Source organism: Atta colombica, unplaced genomic scaffold (genome assembly GCF_001594045.1).
Source record: "Atta colombica isolate Treedump-2 unplaced genomic scaffold, Acol1.0 scaffold140, whole genome shotgun sequence".
Lineage (NCBI taxonomy): Eukaryota > Metazoa > Arthropoda > Insecta > Hymenoptera > Formicidae > Atta > Atta colombica.
Window position 1 is genome coordinate 992080 of NW_017259229.1, and position 21468 is coordinate 1013547.

The 21468-nt window shown below is 29.9% G+C and overlaps 2 protein-coding genes across 2 annotated transcripts; one reads left to right on the forward strand and one right to left on the reverse strand.

The window, feature by feature from the left end:
• Positions 1–6541: 6541 nt before the first annotated feature.
• LOC108684847 (hydroxypyruvate reductase) lies at positions 6542–17166 on the forward strand. The gene is made up of 7 exons (XM_018189376.1): positions 6542–6814; positions 8773–8912; positions 13216–13367; positions 13891–14243; positions 14849–15067; positions 15604–16035; positions 16441–17166. The coding sequence occupies exons 1-7, from the start codon at positions 6667–6669 to the stop codon at positions 16683–16685; spliced, it is 1689 nt and encodes a 562-aa protein (XP_018044865.1). The 5' UTR covers positions 6542–6666; the 3' UTR covers positions 16686–17166.
• A 666-nt stretch (positions 17167–17832) lies between these two features.
• LOC108684821 (cation-dependent mannose-6-phosphate receptor-like) lies at positions 17833–19696 on the reverse strand. The gene is made up of 5 exons (XM_018189316.1): positions 19478–19696; positions 18700–18808; positions 18390–18590; positions 18103–18309; positions 17833–18018 (listed from the first exon to the last, which is right to left on the reverse strand). Exons 1-5 carry the CDS (start codon positions 19690–19692, stop codon positions 17962–17964), a joined length of 789 nt encoding a protein of 262 aa, XP_018044805.1. The 5' UTR covers positions 19693–19696; the 3' UTR covers positions 17833–17961.
• Between the last annotated feature and the right edge of the window lie 1772 nt (positions 19697–21468).

Below are 21468 nucleotides of genomic sequence, written 5' to 3' on the forward strand. Positions count from 1 at the left end.
GATATTTTATATTTTGCGGCGTTTAATAAATTCCATATTTAATGACGTAAATGTATGGTTTTCTAAGATTAAATGCAGGAGGATCAATCATTCACGGATGAAGTTCGAAATGGCGTTTTATAACGTGGTATGCTCAATATCTATATCAGTCTTGTGCTATAATCACGAGAGGGAAGGAACCAGGATTTCTCAAACGGAAAGAGATCTCCCATGAGAAACTTTCAGGAATTACAAACGTAAGATACCACAAATAAGACTCACAGCATAAGAAACGCAAAACATTTGGTAATATTGATGGTGTAGATCGAGTGAAACTCTCAGCAGACTAGGAACTTAATCCTTATAAAATGTTCTGTTAATATCTTTTATCTGATATTTACTTTTTCTGCAGAAGAAAATGTATATATATTATGTATTTCATTTTTATATATTTTCACATATCATTTATAATTTTAAGTATTACTTCTCTCTTAAGAACGTTTACATATTTAGCTCTTAAGTCTACCTTTTCGAAATTTTCATGAAAAGAAAAAAATGCGGAATAAAGTTTTTTCATGTGACATTGGTAGGATAGCTTTAAAATTAAAAAATTTGTATGCCTTACTGCTTTATTTTTATTTCCATACTGTACATTTTTGCTCTATAAAAAGAGTTAAATCTAAATCGAAATAATATAAGCTGTTGATTCCATAGACTATGTGAATTCATAGTATTTAAAGTGCAATTTGCTCTGCCAATAAGATAACCATTTAGTCAATGTTTGTGCATACTAGCATTTCTGAAAAGATGTGCTTCATAGCTCGACTGAAAAAATATAAATTTCATATCATTCATTTGCTACAATAATACAATAATACAAAAATTAGTTGTTTTGGAATTACCGGAAAAGAATAGAAACATGAAAAAAAAAACTTAAAAAAATATATATTTTTATTCTTCTACAATTTGGTTATTAAATTATATTTCAAAATATTTCACTAAAATTATTCAACATCAATATTTCAAATTAACATATGAAAAAAACAATTTCGCCGAAACATAAAAATTTCAGATATAGATCTAAAAACAATTTTGTCAAATCAAAATAATTATGTAAAAATCTCAAGTACAATGAACAATATTACAAAAAGTTTTGACATCCTAGCAACCATTATAATTTAAGCGTCCTGCATAATTATTTTGATGGTCCAATAAAATTATATTCGATATTCAAACAGGCAAATGAGAGTAAATAAAAGCGACGCGATAATTAGTGTATTATGACATAGCAAAACATATTTAAAGCATCTCTATGACTGACAAATTTATGAGTTTTGTATTTTTGTGCATTTAATTTTTTTCTAGAATCTGAACGAATTTATATATCATATTATTATTATTATTAATCATTTCGTCTTGTTGCAATATCAAATATTATTTTTTATTCGTTTTTTTCTCTTTTTCCCTTTGTTTCTTTCTTTCTCTCTCCCCTAAAACTATAATAATGCATAAATAACATGCGTGAATTGTTTAAAAATTTAGGATTTTTTCTGCTTGCAAAGAAACTTGAGAAGTCACTCATTATTCATATTATCTCATTATTCATATTAATATCACAAAGCGCGTCTTTCGCATGTCGTTTGTTACGCCAGTATCACTAGCTTCTCGGAAAACAAATGCAACTAAAATAGTAGGAGCAAGCCGTCGATTTTCCGAGGGCATAATTATTATATGAAGCTAGATTAATCATCATTCGATCCGGTTAAAACGGTTCGATCGCCTACTTATTGTTCACGCGGCCAGATAATGACTCATACTTTTTCGACAAGACAATTTTTGTCTGTCGATCGTAATATCTCCGAAAGAACTAGGTGAAAAAATACGTGACATATCTAAGCTTGTCATGTCATGATGATAGGTCGCGACGGAGTTATTTTCCACGCTGCACTGATAAGATAACGTGATTCGCTGGGGGTACCGGAGTCAGATGATTTCTTGCTACTCGATGATATCTCGACGTTTATTGACGCACAAAGCGCGTTATTTTGGTTGACATGTGATGCGCGAAAATAATAGACGCGAAATTGATAATATCTCCATTTTATTGATTTTTGATTCAATATATGGGCATATATTTGTAAAATTCGTGAAATTCACTGAGTGCTATTTCAATAGGAAAACAGGATACGAGGAGAAAGATCGCACTGATGATAAAATACTTGCATTATTTTTGCTGCACAAATAAAAATTATACGAACGCAAGAAGGTCATATAAAATTACCATGACCGCAATTTGAACGTTAATTGCGTGAAATACATGCGATGAGCTGCGAATTACATTATTAACTTGATATAGTAAAAAAAATTTTTATTAGGTGTACAACTTTGCTTCCGCCGTTTTCCTATAGATGGCTTTAGCGGTAAGTGGTGGTCGAAATAAATAGATCATAGACGTCATACAATAAACTTGGGCATCTGTCAACATAACTCCATAGAAACATTAGTCAATTTGTGTCTGCATCATAAAGTTATTCTCGATTGAAAATGTCAGTTTACGAGCCAAATTCTCGTCATTTGCGGGAGGTTTTAATTTTTTGCTTCAATATGAAAAAATCTATGGTTGAGACTCATCGAATGCTCTCAAATACTTATGGTGAGGCCGCTATTAGTGAAAGAACATGTTGTGAGTGATTTCAACGCTTCAAGAACGGTGATTTTGACGTTCAAGGTCATGCTCTGTATTTGGTGGGCCCAGCTCGGCGTAGTGTATTATGAACTGTTAAAACCGAAACTGAAACAATCACAGGCGATCGGTATCGAACGCAATTGATGCGTTTGAGCCGAGCATTGAAAGACAATCGGCCGCAATACAACGAGAGACACGATAAAGTGATTTTGCAGCATGCTCGACCCCATGTTGCGAAAGTGGTCAAGACATACTTAGAAACGTTGAAATGGGAAGTCCTACCCCACCCGCCGTATTCTCCAGACGTTGTTCCCTCTGACTATCATTTGTTTCGATCAATGGCACACGGCCTGGCTGACCAACACTTCCGGTCTTATGAAGAAGTAAAAAATTGGATCGATTCGTGGATAGCTTCAAAAGATGACCAGTTTTTTTGACGCGGGATTCGTACGCTACCCGAAAGATGGGAGAAAGTAGTGGCCAGCGATGGACAATACTTTGAATCATAAATGTATAACCAGTTTTTTACAATAAAGCCTCGAATTTCGGAAAAAAACGGCGGAAGCAAAGTTGTATACCTAATATTTTGTCTATATAAGAATACCGAGTTTTGAAACACAATCCTAAACTCAAGGTAAAATAATGATATTGCAAATTAAATTAATTTTAATAATTTTAATAATAAAGATCTATTAAGAGCTTGAAATACTGCAAAAAATTTTTTGCAAAAAGTATCACTTCAGCCATAACTAAATCTTCATTTAAAAAATAAAAGTAAAAAAGATAAAAAAGATTCCATAACTTTGGTCAAAATTAATCTATTAAATAAGTTCTATTTTATTCATTATCCAGAACATTGAATAAAATAGTCAATTTTAGTCGAAGCAATGAACTCTTATGCTTTTTTCGTATTATTTTTATGTACTGAATCATTTACAAACTTTAATTTTAAACTAAACTGATAAGAAAATATTGAAAATTGTAATCAAAGATTAAGTTTAGCGGTATAATATTGTGCTACTTTTAATCCGATTTTCAACATGTCCCCATCAGATCAGTTTGAAAACATATGCGATTCAATACATCAAAAAATATATTTTAAAAAATATTCATAAGTTTTATCATTTTCAAATGAAAATCCGATAATTTTACCCATCCTTTTTCAAAAAACCTGTTTTCTCAATTATTTAAATGCATATCTTTTAAATTCTCAGTTATTTAAATTATGCTTCATGAAAATCTAAAATTTGATACTTTGTTTTAAACTCACGCTGAAGGCGTGTGATTTGTGCTTTCAACTTGCAGCAATCGTGTTATCAGTCGTCAGAGAGAAATAGCGAAAATTGAGTTGTTTCCAAGAGAGTGCAGAGAGCAAGGAATGAGAAAAAGAAAGAGAGAAGGAGGAAGAGAGAAAGAACTCAGGATGATTGCACCAGCGAAGAGTCATAGAGATAGCTGTAATAAGATTATTTATTGCTGAATCGCGCAGACCCCCAGCAGCAGCAGTTGCATCACTTTCGCGTCGCGCGATCCGGCGTGACTCTATCGTTGCACGACGATGGAAAATATATTTTATACTGCACGTGCTTTTTAACGAATACGCAACGCGATAACCCTCGTTTTATAGTCCGTTACGCAAAAACCCTATCGTTTTTTTTTTTTTTTGCGTAAATTGGAATCTCTCGGATTTCCAATCGACATTTCAACAATGATGGCATTGCACATCTTCGAACTTATTCTATGATATAAACAGGTCGACAACACCGAGATATCGTTACGATATCTACGAGTTATTGCGAAAAGATGTTTCTTTTTCCTTTCTTTTTTTTCTTACGTTAATGAATTACGCGTTCGTTTTTCTCGATTACTTTTTCATTTACAATTTTTAATCAAACGCCGAAGTCGATGGACATGTAATTTGCATAACAATCGCAGAATTATTTGAGAGAATAACTTTTTAGAGAATAAATAATTTTAATGATTAAGAATAGGATACTTTTTTTATTTTAAGATAATAACAAGAATTCGAATCTAACTGTAATATATTATAAAATAAGAAAGAATATTGATATTTAAAAAATTTTCATATTATTATTTTTAAATATGTGTAAAAACATCAATATTTATGAAATAAAAATATCTTAACTTTTTTGACGTGAATCATTCGAATATAAATTTATACAAGAAATTGCTTTGTTTGACGGCTCAGTTGTAGCAGAAACATTGTTCATTCCACATGCAATTGATGTTGCAAATATCAATAAAAAAAAAAATTTGTTAAAAAGAATGAAATAATATCACAATATTGATATAATTCAATGTCTGTAAAAAATAAATAACAGAATGAGAGAAGAGATTTTAATTTTTCGTATTCAGAAAATTCCGTGTTTTAACTTCTAACTTAAAAGAATCTGACTCGACTCTTTTAAACAGAAAAAGTATAATTAAATTATGTATCAGATAGCAACAAAGGAAACTTAAATTTACTTTTGTTTATCTTTAAAATTATAATGAAATTGAAGAAATGTACGAACTAAAAAGAAATTTGTAATCATTGAAAATTATAAATATTTAAAAATGAATCACCATGCACTCTATTAATTCTATTTTTAGAACAAAAAAATATAATTATATAGTAAAATTACATTTCAAAGTGAAGATTATTTTTATGTAACTCATTAGAAAATATATTAAGAAAGGAGAAAATATATTAATGTCACGATTCTTCACGTTTTTTTTAAATATAATTTTTGGATATCAAAATAAATGTTATCAGTACTTGTCAATGATAAAGTATTTCATAACAAAAATGAAAAAATCAAATTCGATAAAGAAAGCTAATAACAGTCAAAGACCGTTAGATTTTCAAATAATTCATTATATATTCTTATATTAAATTAATTTATTTCAGATGTGATTAAGAGAGCCGAAAAACTTTCGGTTTCAATCACACAATCATTCTGAAACGCTAATAATTCTCCTAAATTAGAATAGACAGAAAGAAAATAATTGCGGAAAATATTATCTCAGCCAGGATTCGAACGTGAGACCTCTCAACTTTCCAGGAAGATGTCTTGGAAAATGAAAAGTGATATGAATAATTTTTAAATTTTCTGATCTATTGCATTGTGTTAATTAAATACTTTCAAAATTAATAAAATTAAGAACATATAAATAATTATCTAAAATTTTAATTATTTTCTTAATCACATTTTACATCATTGTAAATTATTATTTCAGGTTCAAATAAATTAAACTAATAGCTATTTTAAATTGATATTCTCAATAATATTTAATATAAAACAATAAAAAGTATTATAGTGTATAAAATAATAAAATAAATAATAATATGTAAATTCCTTTTAATTCTTAGTTCTCACTTCTTGATACATATATTAATAAATAATAAAGTTATCTCTTTTATTTCTCAATTCTTTCATATACATGATACATACTCTGTACAAAATTAATTGTACATAACGCTTCGATCACCTAATTACATTATCGTCGCAAAACGCCATTCCACTTTTCATTTCAATTTCTTTATTTGTGTCATTTCCGTTTTCTTCCAATTCATTTCACTTTTTAATTTCAATTTATCTTATTCTACTTCAATTTCCATCTATTTCGAAATATCTGAAGCGAAAACAGCCGATAATAATGATATTCTGCACGATATTCCATTACATTCGAAATATCGGAAATTCTAAACTGCTGAATATTGTTGAAAATTTATAACTAAAGTAAATTTACGGGGGAAAATTTACGACTAAAATGCGGGACTAATCAAGTCAAAAAATCACAAATAGATACAAATTATCTAGATGCATTCTGAAAATGCCTATTTGAGCAAGGTGACTCGTGATGAATGCATACAGACCGAGCAGTTTTCACCAGACGAGCGAACTGCCGAGAACAGGGAGAGTCAGTCCCATCAACAATTCACTCGAGACACTTCACTCGATCCGTCCGAGAGTGGGGATGCCACTATAAGAAGATAAATGACAGTACAACGAGTCAGTTTACGAGTGGATCACCATACACGCATTGATATCAGTCACGAGACTTCCAAATTTCTCTCTTTTCCACGTTCAAGAGCCGTGACGTATTGCGAATTCTTCTACAAGCAAGAGGAAAGACACCGAAAAGGTAGGTCCCACAAATTTAAATTTGGTCTCGTCGATCATGCCGCGCCCAGAAAATTGACATCAGACACCATTTCCGCTCTGAGAAAATCTGACACTTGTTGCTGAGCCCGGGTTTCCATCTGTCGTCGCCGTCGTACATAGGCGTAGTACGTTGCAATTCTATGTTGCAACGTAGAATAAAAATTCGCGAGACATCCGAAAAACTTGGTAATTATTTAAACTATATTTTAATACAATTTTCGAGATGAATTTTTCACGTGATGATTTTAAGTAAAACTTCATTATTTCTTGAATTTGTATTTTGCAATCATCATCGCCAAACAATTTTTACAATAAAACTGTATGCAAAGTTCTGAAAGACAGGCTTTAAAATTTCGCAACATTAATTTCATAACGTCTGACAAGCTCCAAAATCATTTAGATTAATATTTAACACAAACATTTTGATTAAAATGTTGACAGATAGATAAAGAATTTCTGGTTTTTTGCTAATCACAAGATGGAAATAAGTATGTATACTTCGCTTATGTAACTTTCACTGACTAATAACATCCTATTTTTGCAACAATGAATGTCGGTAATTCCTGAGCGAATATATCAGCAATTTCAAGTTATTTTTGTCGAATAATACTTTATCAGCTCGATATTGCATAACGAAACCGGAACTTTTAATTGCAGTTAATTATACTTTACAATCTCCGTAATACTGTTTTCCACATATCTGATCAAAATGCATAAACATTTTTATTTAAAAATCAAAGTATACAAATATCTATTTTTGAAGTGAAAAATACCGATTGTACAACTGATATAAATTAAATGCAGGATTGTTTCTTGTAAAATTTAAATATTTTATAACTTCTGTTAACAGAATTACCGGGATTCTACTAATTAATTTTTAATATAAATTATAAAAAAGAATTTCTTATTAAGTCAAGTCTTTAAAATAAATAATAAAGATTATTCGTTGTTTTTATTTAAGAGATTTTTATAGGATTTTTATATAAAAAAATTTTTTATTATTTATTTATTAAGTGTTAAAACTTGGAAAATGAAAATGTAAAAACTATATTCTTAATATTTTATTTAAAAATTAATTGAGTTAAAACACTAAATTTCCATAAAAAATAAATATTTACTTTATTATCGATATCTACGTTTATTTTTAATTACAGAAGACATCATTCTTTTATTTCGACCGTACATATTAAAGATCAACATTTAATCTTATTAATTGAAATCTAAATTATTTATTATACACTGTTGCAAATTTACATTTATTTTTAAACAATATCGTTGTATGGAACCGCAGTAAAAACAAAAACTTTATAAGAGGTGAACTTCCGCGATACAATAAATAACAATAAATAAATGAATAAATTCTTAAAAGATTAGATTAAATAATCGTGTGGTACAACATTTAAAGAGACACGATTTTCTATTTTATATCATATATTTATATCATATTTATATCATATATTTATATCATTTATATTATATATTTCTGATAATCTATTACAAATGTTTAAAGATCTGATTAATTATCGAGATTCGCGCGTAAATATTGCTCCAACTACTTATGATATATTCAACCTAATAAATAAAACACAGCCCGTAATTATTTATTATTATTGATATCGATATTATTTAAATCTGATAAGAATCAAAGAATATTTTTGCTAAATTGTTGACTCTATTATAAGTGAGTACTTGCCGATCCATTACGAATTTTCGCCAACCATAAGCCATCTTTTTAATTTAAAACCCGACGGTTGTGTATAAAAACTCTAGAAAATATAGTCATTTACTAGCAATTATCTAAAAATAGCAATTTAATAGTACGATTTATATCCGTGCGGAAATGTTCGACTGAAACATCGCTAAATCGCGCACGCGAGAGATCAGCAATTTCTCTCTGTTCAAATAAATAAGGTGTTCAAGGGCTCCGTTTGTTCAAAGATAACATGTCGATCAACTTCAGGAGCGTTCTCATAAGCGATCCCGTGGACGAGTCTTGTGGAGCGCTGCTCGCCAAGCACGATATTCCAGTTACGACGAAATACAAGCTACCGAAGGATGAGCTGATCAAGGAGCTGCAGGTGAGTGGATTTTAATGCTGTAAAACTGCGTGAGCTAGCGAGCAATTTCCGTGCTTTATTGAGCCAAAGCGAATCGCGATGGGAGTTCATCTTGCAAAGTTATAAATTCCGCTCGATATCCGACGTCGGGGACTGTAAAAACGGAGAGCTCCGTCTTTCGTGGAGAAAGAGAACGTAATTTAAAGTCGGAAACTTGAAAAGAAATTTACTTAAGAGGCTACTTCGAATCTCTACTCCCGTTCTCTAAAAATTCCACAATGCAGTTCTAAATTCTTAAAGACTGTTCTAAATTTTAATTGAGGCAACATTGATCATTTTCATTTAAAGAATCGATCTTCTCATAACTTTCTTTAAGTGCACCTCTAAGCTTATAAAACTAAGTTTAAGTCTAATTTATTTCAGTAAGATAGAATGATAAGCAGTAAATATTAATAATAATCGGAGAAAAAATGTTTTACGTATAATTATAAAATTACGTAATATTACGTATAATTATAAAATTATATAAAAATATACATAATTTTATATAATTTGATACAATTGGATATAAAATATTTTTTCCCGAGAAGCAATGGAATCAGAATGCAATAAAGTATAATTGCTATAAGCATCTATTGTATTTTTCATTTCATTAAATATCGATTCATAATGTATCTAACGTTGTGAATAAAATTGTAAACAGCGATTTAACCTCCAAAAGATCGCGCAATTTGTTTTTCTTCGAGTTATTGGTAATTGAAATCAAGGTTGTTACCAATATACGATCTATCGAGCGAAAAATCACGTGTCAGATGAGAAGGCATCGATAACATTAGATTACACTGAATTCATGCGGAAGATAAACACAGTTATGACAATAGAACCTCCCGGGTCGAGAAATCGTGTGGGAAAAATGCAATTATTCTAAAATTCTAAGAAAATTGGAAGAAGCAACCTCCGATAAGTAACAGAAATATTTTGCAACAATTTGTATATGTATTCAGTTACGAAACAAATTTTTCCATCATTTCTTCAAACTAGTAACAACCAATAATGTTTTGTAAAAGTGTTTTTAATATTTTATAAATGTTTCTCAAATAAATATTTATTTGAATATTTGTTTAAAAAATATTGTCTGTCGGTTGAATGTCCGAATGTTAAAAATTGTGATTTGACACACACACATAACAGTACTGATAGTTTGTATTTATATTTGGATAATCAATTGTAAAACTACCAATGCCATAATGCGAATTATTTTTAACATTCGGAAAACAGTTTAAAAAAATTCTTGATATAAAGCACAATGAAAAAAAATGAACAAACTAAAAGATAGTGATTTGTGATTATATCAATCAGAATTTCGGTATCAGGTAGAATTCTAATATTAACCAGAAATTTCTGATTTGTTCATCTATTTTTAAGAATTCCAATTAATCCAATCATTTTTCTCAGTGCACAATTTGGACAAAGTTTCCTGACTATATATATATATGTATTTGAGTTAGATAAATTTTCCTTTTTTTTTTATTATTAGATAACAGACACACAAATATATATAATAATATAATATATTTAAACAGTGAAAAAAAAAGTAAATAGCCACAAGGATCTACATAGCGAAAGTTATTTATTTAAAATAACTCGTTAACAAAATAAATGAAATAAGTTTAAACAAATGACTTTCGCTAGATAGATCTTGTGGCTATTTACTCTTTTTTTTCATTGTTTATTTTTATAAAATCACATTAATATTATTAAATATATATATATATATTTCTACACAGAAGAAAATGTAGAAGTGTTTGTGACTAAAAATCAAAATATGTTTTATTATAGATAGATAGACTATTCGTTTTCATTCACACGCTAAGTCGATTCTACCAATCAAGTGCTATCTGCAAATATTTTTTTCATTTTTTTAAGCGCACCCGATTGTCGATAAGCCGATTAAACTTACATAAGAATGAATTCTGTTTCTTCAACAAATTAATATGGTTATCTCATGCTTCTCTGTGTAAACAAAAAAATAAATAAAATTCTCAAAATTACTTTCTTTTAAACGTACGCGTAAATAAAAGAATATTAATAATTATATTTAATATCTATATCTTATTTTGGTTATTTTAAAGAGTAAATCTAATTACAATAAAAGTTTTGAAATAAAAGTATTTAAAAATTTAACTAGATGTTAAAAATAATTTTGGATCATCAGAATAATTATAGAACGCTTAAAAACAATGCTGCTGAGAAGATTTAACATTCTATCAAGTTTAAAAAAAACGTTCTACATAACTATATTTAGATGATGAAATAAAATTATTTTCAAATTCGTATTTATAGCTAAATTTTTTAATACTTCAGCAAAATCATTCTTTCCGTGTATTCGCAATCCATCTTAAGGCAGAACGTTTTCAATCTAATGCAACCGTTTTATACAAGCAAAGTAGTATGCAAATGCAAGTAGCATGTGGGACGTATCTTGGTCTCTTTTTCTCTACCTTCTCCATCTTTCTCCGTCTCTTGGTTTCTTATCTCTGTTTGTTTTTTTTTCCTATTAATTACTCGTGTTCGAGCCAGCGATCCGGTTATATCCAGTTAGCTCGGCTGGTGCGCATACCGATTAACTGTAAGGAATCGTTGTATCACCGGTTTTGTCTGCATGTGTTGCATACATGGCATGGGTGTACACATAGGCGCCTATACATAGAGTTCTATCCCTTCGCCATTCGTATTTCTCAATAGATCTATCAGGTATTCTCGCGTTCCTTCTACACTCAATTTCTTTTTTCTACCTTTTCCCGTTTCATTTTCACAGAAAGTGTAAAATCCAAGTGCAAAATAAAAAGCATCTCAAACTGCACCTGTGTTGCGGAATATATTCGGTGTAACGTAAGCTAGAAAATAAAAAGAAATTACGCACTAAGAACTATATAGCTGATAATCCGAGTCGGACCAAAATTGGAGATTTTATAAATCTCTCTCAAAATAGGTATACACAACGTAGATGGGAAAAGAAAATTTGAAGTAAAGAGCGAGTAGATTGAAATAACAGGAAAAGAAAATTTTCTAAATGCACTTCTGTTTATAATGATCAAAGAGAGAAGATGGAAATTCTGTACGAAAAAATCAATTGGATCAATTGGAAAGAATTGTCATATAGAAGAGAGATTTAATTTGTGAAGCTGTGAATTTTTAATTGGAGAATTTAATTGGAGCAAAATTTTTTTTGTTATTTTTATTTCTTTTGTATTTGTTTGAATCTTTTTCTCGCAAAAAAACAAGAATTAAAGAAAGATTATTCCTTTATTTATAAACATAAATATAAAAAATATAAAATATATATAAAATATAATAAATATAAAAAATATCTCTCTCTCCGCAAATATTAATCGGTGCAGGAAATATGTTTAAACGTGTTCAGCATATATTACATAATGTTGTTTTCGGCAGTGATTATTCTATATAAATGTGCACCAATTGAAAATAATATCGATAGACGCCTATGCGACCACATGTTATCCTTATCTCCATTTTTACATGGATAATTATTATTAAAGCCTGAGCTGATTAGGCATGGAATACATTTCCCCTTTGCGCAAGTTTAGTAACCAGTTTCCACAAGTTCACAAACAGTAGTCTCCATAAGCAATGAGCTGAATCATATTTCCTAATCATAGAATCACAGATATAATTCACGTCTACGTATCTCTTTTCACTTATCGCATTTGATGTAAAAATAGAAAAATACAAATTTGGAATATATACTTTTTAAAGAAAACCAGAAAGATCCGGGGCAATTCGATAAGATCTAATTTTACTTTCATGATACATTGAAAAGCATGAATAAATTTCATCGACTTGAAAATCGAGACCTAATATTATAGATTCTTGATATTTATATAAATGCTTTCTGTATTAAAAAATATGCAAAGTGATTTTTTATTGTTACGTGGAAGCTTATTGCATTTTGATCGATTTGAAACTCATATACAATCTAATAATATAAATTCTTGATATGAATATTTATTAAAAATAATACGAAATAATTTTTTATTACAATGTGGGGACTTGCTGTATTTTTGCCACTAATATCATTAAATAATCGGCAATTTTAACTCGAATTAAATGGCTTAAATAAATTTCAAAATTTGTTTTCGCGTTTGAAAAAACATAACATAACAAAAGTAAATATATGTACGTTTCTAAACTGCAATAATCCCGAATTTATCGCTTTTTGCTTTTCTAAATAAAATTTAAACTCATATTTTTCAATTTTTCTTGAACAGAAAATGAAAATGTATATTCTCTTTTTATTCAACAGAATCATGATGCTCTTATCGTCCGATCCGAGACCAAAGTTACGGCAGATATTTTTGCTGCTTGCCCAAATCTTCGCGTTGTTGGACGAGCTGGTACTGGCGTCGACAACATTGATCTTCAAGCTGCCACACGTAAAGGAGCGATTGTATTAAAGTACGTGTGCGATCTCATACTTTTATCTATAAAAATTTTTTTTTATAATGAAATTAGGTAGTAGAATAGATTTCTTATTAGAAGACAATTTAGTTGATAATAGCTCTTCTCAAGTGTACATCAATCTTAAACGTAAAACTTTCATTTGCCGTTTTGCCGAAAAAAAAAATAAAAATCTATTTGAGAAGAGCTGCGGTTTAAAACTCTGCCTCTCAATCGAAGCTACTTTTTTTCTCGTCTGAAAGACTTTCAGAACAGTTTTCCAATAATTTGTGATATAACAAGTTTGCTGGTACAGATTTGCTCATCAAAAAGTAAAATAGAATTTTTTTATTAAATCGGTTAATTAACGAGAATTATTTAATTAAATTAATCTTGAATTATATCTTTATCTCTGTAATTGAGATCAGATTTATGGTAGCACAAAAAATAAGCGATTAAAATATCACAATGATTTCGTGACAAAGCCTACAAATAACAATTACAATATATCACGTGATTTTATCGTTTTTAATAATTGCAGCACTCCGGGAGGCAATAGCATTAGCGCTTGCGAGTTAACATGCGCCCTGATCTCCGCGCTCGCACGCAATGTCGCGCAAGCTGCACAGTCGCTGAAAGAAGGTCGATGGGACCGGAAATTATATTCTGGATACGAGCTGTCCGGCAAGACCCTCGCGATCCTCGGGATAGGTCGCATAGGCCGCGAGGTGGCTCACAGAATGCAGAGCTTCGGCATGAATATCGTTGCCTATGATCCGTTTTTGACGGACGAGATCGCCGCCCAGCTCGGCATCAGAAATCTCAACACGGAGAAAATATGGCCCATCGCCGACTATATCACCGTACACACACCGCTCATGCCTGAAACCAGAAGTACAAATCGTTCGAGCTGAATCTATTAATTTGAAGATTGTCGAACCGAAAGAAGTTATACAAAGTTGCGAATTTTTTAGCCGAATCGATAGAATCGATTCAAAACACTTTTTCTACCTGAAAAGAAGTTCATCTCTTTTTTAAAATACTCAGAAACTTTATCGCGAAGAGAATTTAATCGTAAAAGAACAACATAATATCTTTCATGCCGATTTATTAAAAAAGTTATTAAAAATTATTATTAATTGATAGAAGATATTTTTTATATTATGCAACTTATATTTTTAAATTAATAATAACTGATAAAGTAATTTTAATTCATAATAATTTTATAACTGCAATTGTAAATTAATATATAATAATATATAATAATTTTAATTAATACTAATATATACATACGTATAAGTTATAAAGTTATTATTAATTAAAGACTATAAAAAAAATGTCAATTGAAATCTACACTTGTTATATAAGAGATCTTAATAATTCTTTATTTCGAAAAGAATTACTGTGAATGTGGTAAAAAGTAATCGTGTAGAATCATACCTTATATTTATAAAATAGTATAAAAGAATGCATGTATCCTTAATCGTACATGTTTGTAGATTTAATCAACTCAACAACTTTGGCAAAATGCAAGAAAGGAGTGTACATTGTTAATGTTGCACGTGGTGGCATTATTGATGAGGAGGCTCTTTTGAATTCATTAAAATCTGGTCATTGTGGCGGAGCGGCTTTGGACGTCTTCGTGGAGGAACCGCCGAAGAATATAATCACTTTAGAACTCATCAAACATCCAAAAGTTATTGCGACACCTCATCTCGGTATGTACATATCATACGTTTACGTAATTTATATATGTCGCAAATATTATTAAATTAAAACGATAACTTTTTAATTATATCATTTCGACGTTAATCTCATCCTTCATATTTCATCAACCTGTTTAAATATTATAATAATATAACTTATTACTTAACATGTTGCTTATTTACTACAGCGCCATGATTCGAAAGTTGAGTTTTTAATTGCATGTAGAACGAAAGAGCATAATTAACTTAGACAATACATTGTCTAGGATTTTTAGATATCTTTTAAACATGTATGTCTCAAAAGACATTATGATGTAATAATTGATGATACATGCTAATTAATACTTCATTCCTGCAATCATTAGTTATTACACCAAAATTAAAATACATAATTTTTACAATTTAAATTTTTAAATTTATTTTCTGGAAAACTATTTTTGTTTTTAGCATTAATTGTAGCAAATGAACGATATCCTCTTCCATATCTTTTTTTCAATTTTAAACGCCTCATTATAAAAACAATGGAATTAATGGTTATTCGATTATAGGTGCCAGCACGGAGGAAGCTCAGCAACGAGTAGCAGTAGAAATTGCGCAACAATTCTTGGCTTTATCTGGCAAATCAACAGAATACGCCGTCACCGGTATCGTAAATGCCCCGATCTTATCTGCCGCTATGACGGCCGAGAACGAACCTTGGATCGAATTATCAAAGAAATTGGGTCAATTAGCCGGTCGCTTCCTTAAGAGCAAACTAAATACAGTAATTCACAGCCGCACCGTGGGAAACGCCATGCAGGACAAAAAATTCATACACACAGCCGTTCTGGTCGGCATATTAACCGGTCAGACAAAGAATGGCTTAAATCTAGTTAATGCGCCCACTTTGGCGCAAGATATTGGCGTAGAATTGCAAGAGGGCCACGTCGAAGGTGACCATAAAGCGGTCATCGTGAAAGTTGGAGAACATATCATCAAAGGTAATACTATAATTTAATATTGTGAAAAAGATTTTAATTCTAGGAATCTGTGAAGTTAACAATCTACTATCAGAAGGCGATTAATAAAGATTAGAATTAAGATCAAAAACAGAATTTTTTAAACTATAGAAATTGAAAATATTTGCATTCGACAACTGAGACGTATATTGCTAGAATTCTTTTTATTTTTGTCACTATCATTTAAAAATTTCAAATTTTTAATTAAGTTTCTTGAAGAGCTGTCTAGAATTCCAATGAAATTTTTCGAAATTTTTAACAGTTTTTTATTGCGCATTGTTTTACATAGTAATATCTATCAATATTATCAAATAGAACGAAGTACATATATTCTGAATCATCTTCAATTGAACATTACATTATAGTGATGTCATTGTGTAATTACAGGAACTGTGCGTGACAATCAATCGCTGTTGCTCGCTTTGGACGACGCAGTTTTTAGCAATGGCATCGTGCTCAGGGATTACATTTGTTTATATCGGGCAAATCGAATACAGGATCTCGCCAGTATCGTAAACGTTTTCTCGTCGAAAAACATCAACATTCACAATTTGAATGCCAATGGCAGCTGGGTCATCATTCACACCGATCAGCAGATCTCAATTCAAGTGGACGAAATTGAGAGCTTTTGAGCGCAATTGCGTGCTTCCAAGAGAGACATACTGACAAGTGATCCTTGACAAAAGACGGGAATGCTCGAATTTTGAAGAATTCATTATATTGTTCAATTGCTAAAAAATGCGGGTAGTTCTTGTGGAGGAGCTTACTCTAGAAATACGTGTCTTTTTAATTATGTAAACTTCATTTACATAATATATCATTATTTATTATCTGATTATCAAAGTAGATGAATAAGAAAAGCTAGATAAATATTTCTAATACATATTACAAGTATTTAGTTTTCTTTTAAGAAACAAATTATATATAAAAAAATATAGGTGTGACATGCTCTAGTTTCATCATAAATAACATATTAATCGTTAGCAAATAAGTTATACTTTTTATATACACATGTAGAAATGTAAAAAAAAAGTATATAAAATGTATCTATAGAGGTATTTATATTTTTATATTATTAGAGATTTTATTAATAAAACATCACATTTTATCAAATCACCGTTTCTGTGTCATTACTGACAAGGGTCTAAGCGTATCTATATACAAACGAATAATTGCTTGTATAAAAGAGAGAACAAGAACTCTACTCTAAGTGTAAAAAAAGTTGATCTTCAATAGATTCACTAATGTTAGTAAAAATTCTATAAAAAATATATTTATGAAGAAAAATAGCATATTCATAGAAATATCCGATTTTAACGTCTAGGCCCTTGCAGTCAAAATATGATCCTACAAACATACATCATTAATATTATCTTAAATAATCGCTTTTACCATCATTTTTTCAATATAGATGTACTTTGAAACAAGAACATCCAATGTTCGGAGAGACCAATGAGTTCTCTGGTATATAATTCGATCTTCAGATGTTAATTATACAATTTGCAATAATTGTACATAAATAAATTGATTACGCATCAAATTAAATTCAAATGTCTATCTCATAAAAAAATAATATTGGTGACATTGTGTAATGAGATATCACATCTTTCAATGTATATACACTGTGTTGTTTAACATGAACAAATATCAAAAACAATAGAAATATCAAAGTTGAATGTAAAATATAAGTAAACTGAATGCAAACAATTTATCAAATTTACATTATGGATATTCTTAACTATTATGAAATCTATTAAAAGTTAAATATACAAAATCTTAAAGTAATACAAACAGAAATAGAGACGGAAAAATATTTGGAATACAAATGGACTATTTATAATACACTAAATTGCGATAAAGTTTGGGCGCTTAATAAATATGAAATCGGATCAGTTTAACAAAAACGTATTATATTCTCTCGTAACTGTCCGCTCGACAACAATTGAAAGCAAAGATGACGCCATCCTACAAAAAGACGGAACAATAATATTCTTGATCAAGTACAGTTGATCAAGTAATCATCTTATTAGAAGTATCGCGGTCACTTACTCTGACTAGCGAAGGAAGTTTGCACCAAAATTCATGATTAGGCACCATCTCCCAGCCTGTAGCTCCTCTCAATGCTTTCAACACTATGATACCACCAATGAAATACACGCCAACACTGACAAAGAACAGAATAACTAAAAGGGAACCCATAGATAATCCCATTTCTCGTTGTAATTTACATCCGTATGACGAAACTAGCTTAAAATACTGCAAATATTATTAGCAATTACTTAACTTATACATATCATCATAATAATAGACAATATTATTGTTATTTTCATACTTACATATATTTTAGCGCTAATAGAATCAAGTATAAAATTCGTTTCTTTGTCTCCCATATAACATACAATGTTTATTATAATTTTAATATCATTATGGTATATTTCAAAAATTGGAAATTTGTCATTATCTGATAATTTCATTCTTGTTTCTTTTACTGTCCCAGTAGTTAATACTGTTTTATTGACATTATTGTATATACATAGCTACAAGAACATGATATTTATTTGAGAGATATCATAAAAACATAAATACATAATGCAAATAATGAAATAATGCATTTTTTAAATTGATCAAAACTGCTTTAAATCTTACTGATACATTTTCCGTAGAGCAATTTGCCTTGTTCTCTATCGTCATATTTACATTTGTGCATGGATGAAAGTAGACTGTATAATTATCATTATTTTTAGTTGAAAATGATCTGAAAATTAATTAATTGATTAATATTCTATATACTGCACTGTTTTATAAATATTGGATATACTTTAAACAAACATTATATATTAAAAATATTAAGAATACAATAAATACATGTTTAAATCCTTATAGCACTTTTCTCTGAGAAAACTAATGCAACAAAGAGTGCAATTGAATACAAATCAATTTATATATTTTATGTTAATAAATAATTTAACTACATATTCTTTTAATTACATATTTTTTTCTTTGTTGTCATGAAAATCCCACAATGTTAAAAGAATTAAATTATTCATACTGAAAATAAATAAACCGACTTGTACTTAATTGTAATGTTTAATAGCGTTTTTCACTAATTTTTAAGTTTTAGTGAAAAACGCTATTAAATAGCAAAGATATAAAAATATCAAATTTGTTGTATCTGTAAAAATAAGAAAGAAATTAAATAAATACTAAAATTCTAAAATAATGAAACACAAAGACTAAAAGGATTAAAACATTTTGTTCATTGCTTATTTAATCAATTATGTCAAATTTTTTCCATGCAAGAGGGTGAATAATTAGTACTATTTTATTTTCTTTTTTTATAAGAATTAGATAATGAACATATCATAAGACATAAAAACAAAAAGAAGCCGAAGACTGGATGGAGGTTAATAATTAATCTACCAACTTTGCGTCAGCAAGGGCGGTCAAATTGTAATAATAGCCATCCGGCAACGAGCAAATGCAAGGTGCTTCCTGCACGCATTCTGATGACGTCGTGTCGCAGAAGAATATCAGTAATAACGAGAACACGATAAACGTCGCATTACTACGACACATTTTTCCCAGCTTTGTTTTCGTTGACATTCGCACTCTTGACAAGTCATACGATGATCGCGACATTCCCGAAAAATAAATGCTGTTCATACGATATGATATCGATGCCAGATGTTGATAATTTGTAATTACCAATAATTGGATAAGTCACCAAACATTTTTATCGATCGTGGGTTAATGTTCTATCTTAAAAAATTATCGATATTATCAAAGATCTTTTAATTCGTTTCAATCCATTCTCGTTTACTGGGAAATTTATTATTATTTGAAATGTAAATATTAGCACATATGTAAAAAAAAGGGTATAATATAATCTTAATGTTAATATTTTTAAGCGAAATAAACATCACGCGCATGTAAGATTGCAAAGATAAATATTTCTGATAAATATTTCTGATAAATATTTCCACAGTTTAATTGTGTAGCACAATTATACAAACTAAATATCAATTTATCATTTGCAGCTTTGAAAAGTGAACGTACACATCCTCAGAAAAGTGAACCTTGCTATATGGTTTACATCTGCATGTCAGAGGACATTATGCTTCCTAAAATCTAACTAAATTAACAAAGTACCAAGATGAGAAAATTCACTAAATTAGCATTTGGAGCCAAAATGGCATCGAAGTGCTATTGGCGTTCTAACCTGATTCTGTTAAAAAATCGAAAATTCATACAGGGGTCTGGAAGAAGAAGAATTTGATTCCAATATTATAGAAAATGCCCGATTGCTGTGTTGAAAATTGCAAAAACCGCAGCGAAAGAGACTAAAGTTTTCAATAATCGTGTCATGGAGCACCAAATGGCGGCACTTTGCGGTACTTTGTTAATCTAGTGACTTTAATGCCTCCGGCACACCAAGGTATCAATCATGAAACTTTATCCCTAGGAAAGTGAAAAATGAAAATTTTTATCATTGAAATTAATGGAGAAATTTTTTATTTTTCACTTTCCATTCCAAGAAAAGGTCCCAAGTAAAGTTTCATGATTGATATCTTGCGCGATGTTCATCGCGTGCGACTGTAACAGGGGAATACTCGACTGTAGTTTGGTTCTTACATTCTGATCCAATTTAAATCCTCGGTAGAAATTAAGCCAATGAAGTAAAATCCTGTTTTCTGATTGGTTGCAGAACGTCGCATGTCGAATCCAGTGTAAATCCAATATACTAGCTAAAGTTCTGATTGGCTGCTGCTTTTTCGCTTTCCGCTTTTCCATCGATAAAGTCACTAGATCTATGAAGTACCTCAAACTCGCATCCATTTTTACGCGAAACGCGGCCATTTCGAATTTATGCATTTGTATTGTGCTTTATTTGAGAAAATGAAGCCGTCAAGTATGTAAATCAATGTTTTTTAGTTTATTTATGAACAAAAGAATATGTACGAATGCTCAATTTATATATTCTTTAGTTTAATACGGATTTATTTATCGTAGAAGTTTTGTGCATAAAAGTGCACGAAGGATACATGTAAGTATATATCAGAAATATGAAGAACTGTCCAGAAATATGAAAGTATACATTACAGATGCGTTCTTTTAGGCATCGGATTTGCCAGCTGCGCAGCTGATTTAAGAGAACGTTATTCTGCGCTCGTGTTCTCAAAACGCGCGATTTTTTTTTAAATTAAAGAAAAATCGTACAAAAAAGGTATACTAGTCAAATGGATATCATAATTGATACTCCATGTAACGTTTTATCAATTATAATGAGGATTGATTATAATTGAGGATTTAGTACGAATAGTGATTCTAATTATTCTAAACTTACGTTCCATCAAGAACTCTTGTATTTTTAAAGTGTTGATGGTAAATAATTGTTTTTCACCTGGTGGCGGCACT